Consider the following 18,671-nt stretch of genomic DNA (forward strand, 5'->3'; position numbering starts at 1 on the left):
ACACAAGTTCCTGTTTTACCCCACATGATGTATTGAAACGAAAATATTCTATCTGCTTAATAACCAATTCACAAAAACTTTGGTCATTTAATAATAAAGAATTTAAGGTCCATGAGTGGCTAGTGTCTTCTATGTTATGTAAGTCAACGGACGCTGAAATAGTTGAGTGATCTGACAAAGTTTGGGAGCCAATTTCAGCCTCAGTTGTATGCCTCAACAAACCAACAGACATGAGTATGTAGTCAATACGAGAATAGATGTTGTGGACTAGAGAGAAAAAAGAATATTGTTTTACACCTGGATTCAGTGTTCTCCACACATCATTCAAGTCATATTTTAAGAACAAAGATTGCAGTTTAGGTTTGCTTTGTACCCTTTTCGCCTCAAATCTGTTTTTGTAAGTTTTATCTAGCTTAGGATCATCTATTTGATTAAAGTCACCTCCAATCACTACTTCTCCCTTCTTGAACTCATTTAATTTTGAAAAAACAGTTTCCAGAAATTCCATTTGGTTATTATTTGGGGCATAAACTGACGCTATAGTTAAAGGTGAGCCATCAAGAATACCATTAAGGAACAGAAATCTACCATGGGGGTCAACTAAAGTTTTTTCACAATGGAAGGGGATACTTTTAGATATCAGGATGGCAACTCCTCTCGCCTTGGATGAGCCTGGTGCTTGAAAGCTTTGCGAGAACCTAGGGTTCCCAAATTCCCCGCTAGGCCTGGAGACTCCCGATTTGGAGCCTCCTCCCCCCGCTGGCCATAAAAGGGAAAGCGGGGGGAGGGGAGGGGGAAAACGGCAGCCCTTCCCACCCAGCCCCGATCGCAGCAGCCAGAGCTCTTCCGATTTCTCAGGCTGTTTCCCGTCCCCAGTCAGCTGGCCGGTGAAGGGAGGGGAGCCCAGCCACGCCCCCAAAGGACCATGTGCCTTTGCACCTCCGGAGGTGAGTTCTGCTGGCTTCCTATTCCATGCCATAAAGTGCCCAGCTGGTGTGCCTGTGTTGCTGTGAGAAGCTGGCAGCAACTCGTGAGTACAGAGTCCCCTGCATCAGATTTGCCAGAAACGGGGGGGGGGGGGGGGCGGGGTGGAGGGGGAGGGGGGTGGAGAGGGAAACGTCTTCTCATAGGGTATAATGGGGAATTGATCTGGAGGTTTCGGGGGCTCTGGGGGAGCTGTTTTTTGAGGTAGAGGCACCAATTTTTCAATATAGTATCTAGTGCCTCTCCCCAAAGTATCCCCCAAATTTCAAAACGATTGGACCAGGGGGTCCAATTCTATGAGCCCCAAAAGAAGGTGCCCTTATCCTTCATTATTTCCTATGGAAGGAAGACATTTAAAAAGGTGTGCTGTCCCTTTAAATGTGATGGCCAGAACTCTCTTGGAGTTCAATTATGCTTGTCACACTCTTGTTCCTGGCTCCGGCCCAATGTCTCCTGGCTCCACCCCCAAAGTCTCCTGGCTCCACCCCCAAAGTCCCCAGATATTTCTTGAATTGGACTTGGCAACCCTACGAGAACCATTTAGATTTTAGGATGGGATCACTCACTTTCTTGCAATGAGTTTCTTGTAGACACAAAACGTTAGCTTTCTTTTTATACATAAGATTTGAAATTCTTTTAACCTTGATACAATTTCCTCTGCAGTTCCAAGATACTATTTTTATGTGGTTAGACATTTTTGTACTCAATATTACTTCAACTTTCTTATATATAGTTCAACTTGACAGCTTGTCCAAGTAGATTCATATACAACCAGAATAAACAAAATTTTAAACCTTTACTATGTCCTCTAGTAAAAAGAAAAAGAAAAAACTATTTAACAATTTACAAAATCCTCAAATAATGGGATTCAGTTCCACCCCTCTACCTATGGAGAGGGTTAAGAGAGCCTTTAAACATAAAGCTCACACGAAGGAACTGAGAGTGTAATCGCACCAAACCTTAGGCCAAGTACAATTACACTTGAATACTAGGAGGGCACTATAAATCTGTTGGAATTCAAAATAAGTGCTCTCTCCCCTCCCTTTACTGTTTTACAAAATTCTATCGACTTCTCTTTGGCTTGTCAGAGTTCAGTAAGTTCAGTAAGATTTACTTAATATAATTAATAAAATTATTACAGCAACATATTTGTTATCCCCTCCATCTATAAAAAAAATATTTGTTCCAATTATAAACACAGTAGTAACAGGAATAACCTGTCATTAAATAATAATGATTCATTTCTAGAATACATACATTACTAGTAGAGTAGGATATCACTATTTCCTGGAGGTTTTAAACCGAACTATGTGTTTTAAACAATGAGAATGTTATAATTAACAACCTATGCTATCTTCAAAAATCAAAAATCAAGCCTCCAGTACTTAACTTGCTGAAACAGAGAACTCAGTGCCCAAGAAGAGCTACTGCACAGAACTGATTTAAGTCAACCAGCAAACCTGAGACTTAAAAAAGAGATAAATAAAATTAAAGCAATGTAATAGCAGTACTTTGAAGGCTTAACGACTGTAGTCAGTGGTAGGTAACGTCCTGCAATTACCATTTACACAGTAATGACGATGCCCGAAGAGCCGCTTCTGCACAGAGCGGTTTAAAGTGAATCAGCATACTTAAGACATAGAAATAACATATATAAAGTTAAAGAAATATAATGACAGAACTTATAGGTCTTGGCAGCTTTGGTCAGTAGCAGGTATTGTCTTTCGGCTCCTCATACCTCGACATCCTAAAAAAAAAAAAAAAAGGCAATTGCCGGCACCAAAGCGAATTGATGGGGACCGCACCAGTTCTTGAAAACAGCATACAGTCAGGCTATGTCTTTATCTACTGCAAGCAGTTGTTCCTCCTCTTCTTGGTTGAGTGCGATGTTCATAGCTGCTAGTAAAGCCTTCCCCGTAATGCCATCAGACACTTGGAAAAACGTGCCATTTTTGAAGATCATGATGTCGGAGGCTGGACTCCAGCGGAACTTAATCTTTTTTTCAAACAGCTTCGTAGACACCATTCTCAGTTGTCTTCTTTTTTTTATAGCTTCTGGAGAAAGGTCCATGAGGAAAAGGATTTTTCCCCCCTTAAATTTGAAGTCAGCTTTACGTGCCTCTTGGAGTATAATGTCTCGAGCCTCCAGGGAACTAAATTGTACGAGGATGTCCCTCGGTCTGTTTCTTCCCAATGCTTTTGAGCCCAGTCTATATGTTTTAGATATGTTATTAGGCGAAATGCCATCATTTTTCATGCAGTTGTTAAGCCATTCCACCACCAGTTTGGTTAGGGAAGTATTATCTTCCGTGCCCTCCTCCACCCCCCTAATTTTGAGGTTCCTTTCTCTCCAGCGATTTTCCAGCATCATGATTTTTTCTGACGCCCTCATTTCGAACTGTTGCAGTGATTTTATTTCATCTTGCGCAGCGTAGAGCATTTCAGTGGCATTTTCTGCCACTTAAGAAGTTTCCTTTAAATCAGCTGCTAGTGAGTCTAGTTTTAAATTAACTGGCTGGAGCAAGCTTGTCATTGAGCTTGTAAAGAAATTACATATCTCCTCTTTGAAAACAAACAGATCTTTCTTTGTTATTGGGCCTCCATTGTTGTCAGAATCATTTTCTGTTTGGGAAGAGTTAGTAACGGGGGCCATATTAGCTGGTGTTAACGGCCCTGTCTCTCCCACAATGGTTTTAGAAGATAAGGAAGGAAAAAAGTTTTCAACTGACTTAACTGGTTGTTTTGATGATTTAGGCGTCTTCCGGGAACTTTTCTTCATTGTTTGTGCCTTTTGGTGATGTCCATAGCGATTTTTATTGAAGGAAAGGAGGCAAAGAGAGCAGAGCTAACTCAAAGCATGTCTGCCATCTTAGAGCAACGCCCGCCCTCCCAGACATCTTTTTGTTGGGATTACAAATGGAAAAATTTCCTAAACAAGATAGAACGATAATTTGGTACATGCTTTCAACTGCAAGGACATTATATGCGCAGATGTGGAAGCAGGATAAAATACCAGAAAAATGGGACTGGACTTTAAAAGTTATGCATTGGAGTGAAATGGACAAGCTTACAAGAATCTTAAAAGAAAATGATCTAGAGAAGTTTAAAAATTAATGGGGAAAATTTCAAATATATGTTGAAAAACAATGGAAGGTTAAAGGATACTTGGTGATTTTTGACAATAGTTGAACTTTGGAGGAAGTATACATGGACAATAGTCAAAAAGCGGGAATATACTTTCTCTTTAATTTTTTTTATAAGGACTAAAAGATTATAATGAAGATGGATTATAATTATTACATATGGTTTTTTCTTTTCTTTTTATCTTCTTGCTGTAAGATTTTTTAATGAAGATTCTTTATTTGAAAAAATTACTTTTAGTTTTAGCAATTTACTTAAAATACACCGTTGGAGGTCACGAAAGGGGGGGGGGAGGAGAAAAATGTAATGTTTTTGTAAGAACTTTTAATAATAGATGATGAGTATTATTAAAAAATATTACAGGATAATAAAATTGTTTTAAACCAAAAAGGACTCCGGTCTCTCCCCCTGCTGTTACTGACAGAAGGCTTCACCTGGCAATACTGTTGTGGTTGCCTAGCAATGGCCACAGAGGACATTTGTTTCTACAGAGTGACATTCTCCCTAGAGAAAGACTCAATCAATTAATCAAAAGTTTTTCCTTCTGATGATCACAATCTAATGCTGCACTTTCTGAAGTATAGTGAAGAATACTGGTGTTCTGCTGACATAATAACTAAAGGACAAGAACTATTGTATTAAACATCTGTGTGTCAAAACAAACAACTTTCATCATATTGGGTTTCATTTTTATTTTTATGGATGTAAATCTTTTCACATTAATTCTCCCTGACACTGGTGTTTTTTATTTTAAAAATTCCCCTACCAAAGCAAAGACTGAAACGTTCCATTTATTTCATTTGACCACTGAAAAATCCAAATATCTGAAGTATTCAGCTGACAACAGTTTCAATAGCTCTCATATAAAGCACCAGAGTCAATTTAGTATGAAACTACTTTAGTCAAACAATAAATGATTCCTTAAGGAACAGATTTATATCCATATAGCTCCAAACTACCAATTCCCAACTAGATGAACCAAACACAACACCATTAATAACTCCTATGGATTATTTTAGATATTTTCACATTATAACCTCTGTTAATCTCCTACTGAAACATCCTGTCCCCTCCCCCCTTCCCCCGCAAAAGCCTACAAGAATTGGCCAATTATTTCAATAGAAATCAAAGTCATAAGTTCTAGTTATGGCATATAACTTCTGCATACTGCATATGGCATACAGCAGTTAACATACTTCTGTCCCTGGAATGTTGAGTATACTTTAATCAACATACATGACAACTTTTAGGAACTCTCCTGGATCCCAGCTCTCTTGTGAAGTTCTACCACAAGGAACTTCTCCAAGAAAATGCTCATCATGAAATTGCTGAGCAGTCGGGTTAGAACGGATAAAAGGAAGTACTTCACCCAAAGGGTAATTAACACATGGAATTCACTGCCACAGGAGATGGTGGCAGCTACAATCATAAGCGTCAAGAGGGGATTGGATAAACATATGGAGCAGAGATCAGTGGCTATTAGCCACAGTGTATTGTTGGAACTCTCTGTCTGGGGCAGTGATGGCCCAAAGACTCATGGTATTCTTGGTGATTGGAGGGGCAACAGTGGGAGGGCTTCTAGTGTCCTGGTCCCACTGATGGGACCTCCTGATGGCACCTGGTTTTTTTGGCCACTGTGTGACACAGAGTGTTGGACTGGATGGGCCATTGGCCTGATTCAACATGGCTTCTCTTATCATACATGTATTGATGAATTAGAAAAAACAGCAAGAAACTCTGAAACACAGCCTTTGTTTAATTTTCCAGGGCCAAAAGAGATAGAGACTAACATTTAAAAATATGAAGGTGGAGAGGATTTAATAAGAAATAGCCACTACCCCAAAACTGGAGTGGGGTGGGTGAAAGGTTCCACATAGCTGAAAAGGCAGACTAATATTTTTATATGGTCCAGGCAAGTCAATAAAATTCTCAATAGAATAGAGTTGTACGTGGCTCAACTCTGAGGAAGACTACATCTATTCTGATTTAAAACAAAACAAAACAATACTAGAATCTCTAACAATTTTACATTTTGAAGTAGCAAGTATGTCACAGAATATTTAGTCAGCAGATTCATTAAAATTGTGCCTAAAGTCGTTGCCTAAATGAAACTAATGGGTTCATGCACAAAATTGTGAGGGTCGTATGGACTAAAACTGTAACAGTACCTATATTATTTACCTGTGGAGAGCTGAGTGGGGAGGGGATTCATTTCTTTGTCAACCATTTTCTGGTACAAAGCTCTCAGACTGAACGGTTCCACAGTAAATGGCAGTGTTCCCGTCAGCATTGCATACATATTCACACCGCTGTAAAAGAAGAGCAGTGAGGAAACATTGAAACAAGCAGAGATTAGATGTTTACTAGTAAAGGATTGCATAAACGAGTCACTGAAGTTATCATAAATTAGTGAGTAACTCAGTACACATTCCCTTTGCCATTCAAAGAAGTCATCAGTCTCCTCCTTTAAAAAATCATCCTTACAGAAAAGAGATGTGGCCACTTATCACCCTCTCTCTATTATGCCCTTGGAAGGGGCCGTGGTTTGGTGGTAGTCTATATGCTTGGCATACAAAAGGTACCAAATTCAATCTTCTATTAGAAGGATTAGGTAATAAGTAATGTAAAAGACCTGTCTGCCTGAGACCCTGGAGAGCCATTGCTCTCTGACTTAGATGAACCAATGGTCTAATTCAGTATAGGCAGCTTCATGTGACTGAGAGAGTAGTGGTGGACCAACTCCAGGCCTTCTTGTACTCATGCACTTTGGACCTTTTCCAGTCCAGCTTCAGGTCAGGCGATGTTTATTTATTTAGTTAGTTAATTTATACACTTTTCATCTCAGTGGCAACACAAAGCGACTTACAGTGTTCTCCAAAGACTCATGGCTTTAGTTGATGATCTCTATCTGAATGCAAAGGCCATGCCTGTGTGTTGTCCCTAGTAGATTTTGTTACACTAGACCATGCTATCTTGTTAATTTTAACACTTTACTAGTTCTTCATGTCAACACATGGCGCAAAATTCATTTTGAAAACAAGATTGGCTGGCCAAACAGTAAATTATGTGGAGGATTATAGATCAATAGTACAGCACCCTTTTTGCATGCAGAATGTCCCAGATTTAATCCCCGGCATCTCTCAGGAAGCTGGTGTTGGGAGACATTTCTCAGCCTGAAACTCTGGAAAACAGCTGCAATTCAGAGCAGATAGTACTGGGCTAGATGGTTCCATGGTGTAACTCAATACAAGGCAGCTGTATATGAACCCAATCTGGGAACTAAGACTGGCTTCAGATGCTACATAATGTGCAGGAGTCAAAGAGACTTGTACTTTCTCTTCAACTTATCTAACATAGATGCAAATGAAATACATGGTTTTCAATTTTAAGAGGTGTTGACATCTCCTGGCTGCACTTATGTGCACAGAGGTCGCCTCCAGTATTGATTCTCACACTATACAGCTTCCATACACTCAGCAGTGCAAATTGGGAGGACCAAATCAGCACATTATAAGATATTACTATAGCCTCTACTATACAGGAAAAGGCCATAAATTAAACAGCATTTTTTTCTTACAGAAGAACAGTGGCATTCCCTTGGCCTGAATTAACATCACAGTGAGAGCTCCTTCATTTTGCAGCTCCAGCTTGCTGCAAATGGATAACCCTAGGAGAAACCAATTAAGGAGCTGTTCGACAGTTTTGCTTTGGATTTTCTCTCAGCATTGATACTGTAAACTGGGCTCCACCATTTTTTTTTTTTAAAAAATAACACCCTCACAAAAGTAGCTGCTTGTAAAAAAAAATTCTGAAGGATAAAACTCATCACTCCTCTAACTGCATTGAGACATATTGAATGAATTCAATAGTATAGGGCAGCCTAAAAATTCTCTGAAATACATCCAACAATTCTACTTCATTATCTGGTGGAATACTAAATTCTTATGACTCAGATTGTACAGTCACTGAAAAACTTATATCACTTCCTACAAAAGGAAATAATTTTATCAGTTTCTTCAGCTAACATTTTTCTTGCTTTCACAACAGTGCACTGAAAACAGAGCAGAGTCCTCTGTTGCTTCACACTAGCCATTAACTCTGAAATTGCCATAGTTGTTTACTTTGTTTTATAGGGAATCCAGACAACATTATTGTCAACTTGCCATATATCAGAACCCCTCCTGTCAGTCTTTTATTAGATCTGATTCATGGTAATTAAAAAAAATGCAGCTGTAGCTTCAGGCCATTTAGTGTGAATAGTCCAAGTGCTACTGAGGGTTTTAAATATAATTGTTCATTTAATTTTTCCTCTTTTTCTTTCATTTCAAGCATAAATAATCACTGCCTGTTCTTTCCAGAGACCAGTCACAGTACCCATGAATGAATCAAATGTTAATTATCAGTGTTTCATGGAGGAAATAAATACTGCTTTTCACTTTATAGCCTAAGCCACTTTCATTAATATACTGTATTTAATTTTCATGATTGCTATAGCACTACTACAAAGTTGTAATAATAAAAAATAAACTAATTAGACTACAAAGTGATATACTGTACTTAACCCTGCCTCCCAGAAAACCCGCCAGTTAACCACTGCCAGCTGTAGACCAGTAAATAAATGCAAAGTTTCAAACAAGAGGACAAAAAATAAATTGAGAAATCCAATCTTTTCTGGACAGGTGTTACTTTCAAAAAGCAGGTAGCACTGCCGTGCCTTTAATGATGAACCCTGCACAATTTTTACAGAGAATTCAGAGCTCTGTTAAGTGCTAACTGAGCAACAGCATAGTAGAAGCCTGCCTGGGTAACTTTTGCTCCCATTCTCAGAATCAGCCTTAGTTTGCAGTTTGAGAATTTCAACCATCAAACTAAACTGAATAGATTGCATTCACTTTAAAAAATGCTTAGAAGGCTCTTAGCACTTTGCACTGCAGTGACAACACTAACAATTACAATCATTAGCAATATAATCCAGTTTCCAAAGTGGGATGCTCTTCTCTTCTTCAGCAGCAATTACAGTTAGAACTTCATGCTATTGCTAGCATAAAGGTAAAAAATCCAAACAAATAGGTTTTTCAAAATTAGAAACTCACATGGACCAAACATCTATTTTGGGACCATATTTTTTCCTTGCAAGAAGCTCTGGTGCTGCGTAGGCTGGACTGCCACATTGTGTGCTGAAAGGATCAGAGTAACCCAAGATACTTGCACAATTGCTCAAGCCAAAGTCTGCGGAAGGGAAAGGAAAAAGTTCTTTAAATGCTGCAATGGGACAACAGAACATTCCAAATATGTTTTTTCTGCCATTTGACCTGGCCACTTAAAGGGTCTGCTTTCATTTATGGTTGTTAGTTGAATCCTCCTTGTCTAAAATGTATAATATATGTGGATCCAAGGGAAATTTAATTTTCAATTAATTAAATTTCAATTAATTCAGGAAATTGGAGTAATGCCTAAAGACAAAGATTAATATAAACTCAAGTGTTCAAGTCAGTCTACATATAAAATAACCTACTGAACTATTTCAGAGAAAGGGGAGAACAGATGATACACGTTCTAGATCTAATCCTGCTGACTTGGTACTCACAGTATGTGGAGCTGCCCCAGAGAAGTTTATATATACTTCCCCTGTTGCGCTGTACTGCCACTTCAAGCCACTGTCATTCTGCTGGATGCACAGCATTAACCCTCCCCTAGGAGCAGCTTTCAGTGCATTCTCCCCCAAGAACCTGATACACAACAGGAAAAAGATTTCCACTGCATTATGGAAATCACAGATGTGTGTGGATATGAGGACAGAGTTTTCATTGCTACTCAACTGGAAAAAGCAAGAACTGAGCCATGTATAGAGTCCTGAGGAAGAATCAGTTGACAGATATTCCTAAAATGATCTTGCCTTGGTGTAAAGGCAAGATGACCTCGCCTTGGTATAAAGGCAGGCTGAATGCTCCTTACCTGGTTGTGTGGCAATAGCCTGCTGAGAAGGTGACCTGGTAGTATAAGGAAGAGCCATACTAGCCATTATGAAAAGGCTCTGGATACTATTCTATATAAATGAACCAGTAGGATGGCATTCATACACAGAAACATCTGACCTATCCATCCATTTATCCATCCCATCTAATTTAAATGGGGTTCTCAGCAGTGTAACATTAAGGTATCAGTTAACTTTAACAGCTGTTAAAACTTTAAAAAGCAGTACAATTTCCCAAGAAAAGTATATAGGATAAGTCTTCCTTGATGCTAAAATAATGGTGTTAAACCAAGGGTGTATAGGATAAAATCCCTTTTATTCTCCTAGACTAGCTAGCTGTAACAATGGAATTATTACTTAGCAAATTTCTATCCATTTATTTGTAGCATATATTAACGCATATTTCAGCCTGGCATCAAAGCACAGGTATAATCCTTAAAAGTGTTCTTCTTTGAGTGAACTCCCTTCTGCAGATGATGAAACCAATAAGGATTCATGAGAAAGATGGGGCAGATACGTGCCTCCATATAATTCAGAATGGGATCACCCCATGAAACAGGGTTGCCAGGTGAGGCTGACAAGCCGGCAGGGGACTTACCAGGAGGCTCCAGGACAGCAGAGAGAGGCTCTGGGAGATGGACAAGAAGAAGCACAACTGAACTCCAAAGGGAGTTCTAGCTGTCAATTTAAAGGGACTGTGCTCCTTTTAAATGACTTCCCCTCCATTAGAAATAATGGAGGATGGGGGGACCTTCTTTTCGGGATCATAGAATTGGACCCCATGATCCAATCTTTTTGAAACTTGGGAGGGGGGGTCGAGGAGAGGCACCAGTAGCTATGCTGAAAAATTGGTGCCTTTACCTGAAAAAACAGCCCCCCAAGCTCCAGATACCCACAGATCTATTCCATTATACTCTGTGGGGACTGGCCTCTGAAGGGTATAATGGAACACCAGTGGCCATTCCCCTACTCACAGCTTTCTGATAGCCTGACGTGGGGGAGGGGCTCCAAACCAGAGGATCCCCTGCCCCCAACTTGAGATTTGCAAACCTACCATGAAATGAATGTTTAGGTAGGACACCCACAACTGAATCAGATATGAACAGCTATCCTGTGCAAGCCGAGTTCACTCCATACTTTAAGGGAGCCTGAAGGAGCACCTTGAGTCATATGACACCAACACTTAAGTAATCTTACATATCAGGGCCATTACAGTGGCACATATCACAAATAAGGATGGTGTGATGCAACTCTTATGCAGATAAGAATGGCTGTACTGTATTCAATGGCACTGCATTTAAATAAGCCACACTTATTTGCTGAGGGTCTTATAACTGTAATAATTTTAAGAATTCTTAAATGCCTCAAGACCATTCTCTTACATTAAAAATTTAAAGGTACAGCCAAATGATTGCATTAAAAAATGAAATGGTCATCTTGTTTAAAAATTCCAGTTTGTTAGTCAAGGATATTAAATAGTCCTGTTCAGTTTGAGGCATACAACTGAATACAATCCACTGCATTATGGAAATCACAGATGTATGTGGATCTGAGGACAGAGTGTTTCATTGCTACTCAAACTGTTCTCCATATTATAAAGGACTTTCCTTATGCAAACTGAACACTTCTGAATGCAATAGCATCTACTTTTTCTTGCGTATATATGCTTCCTCCCAGTATCTGTATTTTGATGTTAGCTTTAGGTACTGTTAGGTGATCAAACACCTAATAAGAAAATTATAGAAATTCTTTAAAACCCACCTGTGGCTGTCAGTAGAATTTTACAAACCATCTGCTTTCACTTAGCCATTAAACTGAACTAGCAAGTAATAGCTAATGAATGATTTATGATAATTCTTCAATACAATCTTGACCTCACCTTTTCTTTTACACATTTTCCCAAGTTTACTTAATCTAATTAAAAGGGAAACAATTAAAGGTCAAAGCAATTATTTTAAAGAATATATTAAATATTCTACACCCTTTTAACATCAGAAGCACTCTCATATACCAGCTATGGGTAGTATGCCTCATTCACTGATTTGCTGTCCTAGTTTTAGGTAATAATTTTCACCACCTCTGAGAAAAAGAAGCCTCTCTCTTGAAGTAACAGTCATCTGCATTCAGACTTGCTGCTGCAGAAAACGTGTAGGCACAAAATTAACTATAAGCAGATGTTCTCTTTTAAGGGAATATTTTCCTTGCAATGCCCACAACTAGCGTTAATGGGTGTTATTAACAGATACTGAATGGAGATGAGTAATCTATGCTGTCTGCAGAATGTTGACAAATAATGCTCTGAATGTAGTGAACAGGCGGCTGTAAAATCAAGGGGCCATTGACAATTTTAATAAAAGGTTTTTCAATCAATTTTTCATTCTGATTTTGCAGCAGTGTAGCCTTATTGTACAGAGTTGTGTTTTGCTTCTTGTGGTATGATCTAAGAACCTCTGTTGATAGAAGCAGAGACAGAAGCCTCTGGAAATAGAAGCCCTTAAACCTACATGAGAGAACACTACAAACGTGGAGAAAATAGTAAAGCTTGGAATTCCTGCTTTTGCCTGGCTGCTACTGACAAGGGTTGTACAAGAAAAGACAATAAGAATCAGAACTGCGCCTTCATTCTCAAAAGACACGAAGGAGCCCTGAGTTTTGCAATGAGGTCGCATTGGCTTGGATTATATATGCTAATATTTTTCTAATCTTAATAATACTATGCTTCTGGAAAGAGCTCAAGTAATGTATTTGTCTATGGAAAAACTGGTGATTAGTGGTTGAGGGTATACGTTTTATACACTATTCACAGGAACAGAAAAACAACTGTCTGCCAAATGAGTTGAGCTTGCTAGAGACTATAAATTAAAAATGTCTATTACTCCAATTATAAAACGCTGAAGGTCGTACTGATGTCAGCTGTCTTGTTTCCAAGTAGTACATTTGGGTTTTCTCCCAATACATTAACACATAGGAGAATATTTGGATTTTTAATGATATCACTGAATCATCAATTATTAGAATGGTTATAAAAACGTCTTACCAATAAGTTTAATATTGTTGTCTTCATCTAGCAAGAGATTTTCTATCTTCAAGTCTCTAAAACATAAAAAACCATAGTTAATAAGAACTGAAACAATGAAGGTTTTGACATTTGGTTTATTTATTTACTTAAATTATTTGTTTTTCACTGAGACTCAAGACTGATTACACATAGTGAGTCAGTACAATCAACAAAATGGACATTCAATAATCAGTACATTAGGTTTTTAGAAGTCTGGAACCACCAGAAAAAACTGAAGTATAGCATATTAAGCAATACAGAGATTACATAACAGTATCCTTTTACTATAGCAGTATTATAGACTACAGTCCTTAATCATTTATCCAGCTAAGTTTGCAAACCATTTAGTACAGTGCAACCCTATTATCTGCACAGAAAAGCCCTCTTGAATAGTTCAATTTTGCATAGTTTGTGGGAAACCAGGAGAGCAGAAGCTTCCCTGACCTTCTCTGGCAGGCCATAACACAAAGCAGGAGCCACAGCAGAGAAATCACGAATATGGGCAGTTGTTGACTTTGCCCTTTTGCAAATTGGCACCTGCAGAAGCCCCTATGGACATGGGCAAAGTTGTAAAAAGTTCCATTAACTACTGCCATTTTTCATCTGTATCAAATTAATGGTATGGCTGATTTTCCACCCAACCCCCACACTTGAAAATATCATCGGTATAATGGTTGATCATTGTAAATAGTCCCATTGTCTGGTCAGAACATACACAGTATGTCCTGTATACATGGACCTAACTATAACATCGTTTAAATTTAAATACTGATTGGATCAAAAATTTACTTAATGGATGTAAAAATTACAGGTCACTTTTCTGAAGTTCAAAGCAGGAAAGTACAATAAATGAACATCATGAACAGTTTAACCCAGCTCTTCCCACTCCTCACATTGTTAACTATTATTGGTTACGTTTGAAGAAAAGCCTCTATCCTAGAAATGTGGAGGTCTCTTCTTTAAAAATGATTACCTTTCTGTTAGTACCAATGAGTATCAGATAGACAAAATTAATTATTCCCTCTTCTGACAAGCATCTGTCAACTAGACTAGTAGTAATCACCCAAATATCTGTAGCCCACAAAGGATGTTGTAAATATTTATTTTGGGAGGGAAAGCAATAGCTGGTAATTTGAAGCATGAGGCAGGAATCTCTAGAAAGCCATAGGTGCTGGATTAAGATGGTATAAATTCCCTCTTGGCCATTTTTAGCTAAGTGTATGTTCTGGATTCTATCAGTCCAAGAGTTCAAGTCTATGAGGGCACAAATCTGGCCCTTTACTATTGTCTGCATCCAACTGTAGGACTTTCTCCCAGAAACTTTTTCTTTGAGATTGACATAGCTGGCTAATAAGATAAAGCAAAACACATTTCAGTTCTGAAAAGCAGGACCGGACCACCCACCATCGCCTAGGGCACCAATGGTCCAGGGGCACAGAATTGGATGCTGCACCCCCCTGCACCTCTTGGAGTCTTTTTGCTTTTGCACGCCAGTGTGCAAAATCAGGGAAAAGATCTCTCAGCCCCCCATGCCTCTCAGAGTCTCCGAAAGACATGGTCTGGCAGAGCAACCTTTCTCTGGAATTCGGCCGTAGTGGTAGTCCAATCTCTCCATTCTATCCTATGGACCCGTGTGTTTGAGGGAGGGGGCCACAAGTAGTTAGCCTTGCCTAGAGTGCCGAACAGTCTAGGTCCCGCCCTGCTGACCAGTCTTGGGGTAGTTTTTGGAGAGCTTGCTCAAACTTCATTAGCCGTCAGTATCATTTTAAACAGTTACACCCTTCAACGGCATGTGGCTTGCTCAGGATTCCACTGTATATTCTGCATAAAGAAGCAGTAATTCATAACTTTAATTGTTTTTAAATCTTTTTAGAGATATTTATGTGTATACTTTGTACAGTAAATTACTCTGAAATTTAGCTGGGGAGTTGGTTGCGGAAGGGAAATGGCCTGTAAGTCAGAAGCAGAGTTCTTTCCCATTTCACACAAAACATGTAGCTGTGTTATTCATCAGGAGGCACAAAGTTATCCTTGTAGAAGTTTTTCTGCTTATCCCATACTGAAATGAACAGAGGATATGTAAAACTGCTATGCTTGCACACTTCAGGGATCCTAATTAGTAATGTTTGGGGTGAAATGATAATTCAGCCTCCTTAAACATCCCACGAATCTTTATTTTTAATGAAATCTTATGCAGAGTTACTCCAGTCTACTAATCATCTATGGACCATTTTTATAAAGACAAAACAGGTTTAATGTTTATGTGAATAGACACAAACAGACATACAAAGATGATTCCAAATGGAGAGGCAGAGGAACTAGAGATCAAATTGCCAACATTCACTGGATTATGGAGAGTACCAGTAAAACGTCTATTTCTGCTTCATTGACTACACTAAACCCTTTGATTGTGTGGATCACAACAAACTGTGGCAAGTTCTTAAAGAGATGGGAGTACCAGACCACCTCACTTGTCTCCTGAGAAACCTGTATAAGGGTCAAGAAGCAACTGTCAGAACGGGATATGGAACAACTGATTGGTTTAGAATAGGAAAAGGAGTTTGAAAAGGATGTATATTGTCACCCTGCTTATTTAATTTATATGCAAAGTACATCATGCGGAATGCCGGCCCGGATGAAGCACAAACCGGAATTAAGATTGCCTGGAAAAATATTAACAACCTCAGATATGCAGATGACACTACTCTAATGGCAGAAAGTGAAGAGGACCTAAAGAACCTCTTGTTGAAGGTGAAAGAGGAGAGCACAAAAGTAGGCTTGAAACTCCACATAAAAAAAACTAAGATCATGGCATCTGGCCCCATCACTCCTTGGCAAATAGAAGGGGAAGAGATGGAAGTAGTGACAGACTTCACACTTCTGGGATCCAAGATCACTGCAGATGGTGACTGTAGCAATGAAATTAAAAGACGCTTGCTCCTTGGGAGGACAGCTATGGCAAACCTAGGCAGTATAATAAAAAGCAGAGACATCACCCTGCCAATAGAAGTCTGTATAGTCAAAGCGATGGTATTCCCAGTAGTAATGTATGACTGTGAGAGCTGGACCATAAGGAAGGCCGAACGCAGAAGAATAGATGCTTTTGAGATGTGGTGCTGGAGAAGACTCTTGAGAGTCCATTGGACTACAAGATCAAATCATTCAGTCCTAAGGAAATCAACCCTGACTGTTCCCTGGAAGGTCAGTTGCTGAAGCTGAAGCTCAAATATTTTGGCCACCAAATGAGAAGGGAGCACTCACTGGAGAAGATCCTGATTCTGGGAAAGACAGAAGGCAAAAGAAGAAGGGGACAGCAAAAGATGAGATGACTGGACAGTGTTACTGATGTAACTAACACAAATTTGAGCAGACTTCAGAGGCTGGTGGAAGACAGGAGGGTCTGCCGTGACTTTGTCCATGGGGTCGCAAGGATTCGAACTCGACTGTGCGACATTTTACTAAGACTATTATTTTTCTTTCATACTATTCCAATATTTCTAAACAGTGGATTTTTTTAAAGAGCTAAATAAGATGGTTGTCAAATATGTGTGGCAAGGCAAAAAATCCAGAATTAAAGACTTTGCAGGATTCCAAATTAAGAGCAGGTATGTGTCTCCCAGACTGGCAATTGTACTATAAAGCTTCTGTATTTTTGTGGATAAGAGATTGGATGTTGTTGAAAGATAAGAGACAATTGTTGTTAGAAGGACACGATTTGACTATGGGATGGCATGCTTACTTGTGGTATCAAAGACTTGAAGGCCACTCTTATTTTAAGAATCATTGGTTCCAGAAATCTTTATACCATACTTGGTCATGGTTAAAGCCTAAAATCTATTCAAAAGTTCCAAGATGGGTTTCACCAGTAGAAGCATTTACTCACCCAAATCTTTTAAAAGCAAACCAGAACTACAAGTATGATGATTTGTTGGGAAAAGATAATCAACTGAAAGCTAAAGAAGAACTAGAAAACATGGACATTAAAATGAATTGGTGGATGAGAATGCAAGCTGAATCCAGATATGCTAAAGACAAGGTGCTTGGCTTCACTAGTGAACAATACTTATTTGATAAAATTCTTTTGGGACCACAGGAAAAGTTAATTTCCAAACTATATGCATATCTACTTCAAATGAAGACACAAGATGAAGTTGTAAAGGACTGCATGGTTCAATGGGGAAACATTTTGGCTACAACATTACACTAGAACAGTGGGAAAGATTGTGGAAATTCAATGTTAAACTAACCAAGTCAGAGACTTTTAAAGAAAACCTCTATAAAATATTTTATAGATGGTACTTGACCCCACAGAAACTGTGCAAGATCTACACTAATGTCTAATAAATGTTGGAAGTGCACAAAAAAATTTGGTACTTTTTACCATATGTGGTGGACGTGAGAGATGGTGAAAGACTACTGGAAAATGGTACATGAAATGTTACAGAAAATTATGAAAACTCAGATACATTTTAAACCAGAACTTTTTTTATTGAACATATTTCCAGAGGACTATTCTAAAGAAATGAGACACATGTTGGCACATTTTAACACTGCAGCTAGAATCCTTTTGGCACAGAGATGGAAATGTCAGGAAATTCCCTCGAAAATGGATTTGTTGGGGAAAGTTTTGGATAATAATAATAATAATAATAATAATAATAATAAATATATTTTTTTCCCCGCCCTCCCTTGCCAAAGGCAGGCTGAGGGCGGCTAACAAGGCATGGTAAGTAGAGACTGCAGAGCTTGACTTTTTATCTCAATTGATGGCTGGGAAATCTAAAGAAGAAGCGAGAAAAAACTGGATGAAATTCTATGTTTGGTTGGACACTCACGACTCTTAAGATCCTCTGGTGTGATCTGATTTCTTTTTTCCTGTGCTTATAATATCTATCTTTAATCGAATTTTCAAATTTATTTTGAATAAAATTGGCAAACTACCAGAATATAACTAAAGATTTATATTATATAACTTTATATATATATATATATATATATATATATATATATATATATATATATATATATATATATATATATATATATATATATATATATATATAATTTAGATTAAAATAATAAGAGATAACATGTGTTAAGAAAATATGGTAGAACTATCCTTTTGATTTTGGGAAGTATTTTATAAAAATAAGACCAGAATGTACTGTGCTTTTATCCCTCCTTTTTTCTGTCCCCTATTTTCCAAACTTTTCTGAAAACTTTTGAAAACCGAGAAAATGGCTGCTTTGAAGGGTGGACTCTATGGTATTGTACCATGCTGAGGCCCCACCCCTCCCCAAATCCCACCCTCTCCCAGATTCATCCCCGAAGTCTCCAGGTATTTTCCAACACCAACCTGGTAACCCTATATACTTCTACTCCACCTCTATTATTTGTTTGACTCGTACACAAGTTAATTTAAACAGTAAATTACACAACAGTAATGTAAAGATAGTGTACTTACTTAAGAAGACAACATATTAAAAATAAATCAGATTTCTAAAACCATACTAG

General features: G+C 38.4%; 1 protein-coding gene across 2 annotated transcripts in view; it reads right to left on the minus strand.

The window, feature by feature from the left end:
• Positions 1-18,671, minus strand: part of HUNK (hormonally up-regulated Neu-associated kinase) — a 152,388-nt gene that overhangs the window by 71,316 nt on the left and 62,401 nt on the right. For both annotated transcript variants that reach the window (XM_060234337.1, XM_060234338.1), the window contains exons 3-5: positions 13,137-13,192; positions 9,219-9,354; positions 6,307-6,434 (exon numbers count right to left, since the gene is read on the minus strand). In XM_060234337.1, the coding sequence (XP_060090320.1) occupies positions 6,307-6,434; positions 9,219-9,354; positions 13,137-13,192 (320 nt within the window). The remainder of the gene's footprint in view (positions 1-6,306; positions 6,435-9,218; positions 9,355-13,136; positions 13,193-18,671) is intronic.

This window comes from Heteronotia binoei, chromosome 3 (assembly GCF_032191835.1).
Source record: "Heteronotia binoei isolate CCM8104 ecotype False Entrance Well chromosome 3, APGP_CSIRO_Hbin_v1, whole genome shotgun sequence".
NCBI classification, from domain to species: domain Eukaryota; kingdom Metazoa; phylum Chordata; class Lepidosauria; order Squamata; family Gekkonidae; genus Heteronotia; species Heteronotia binoei.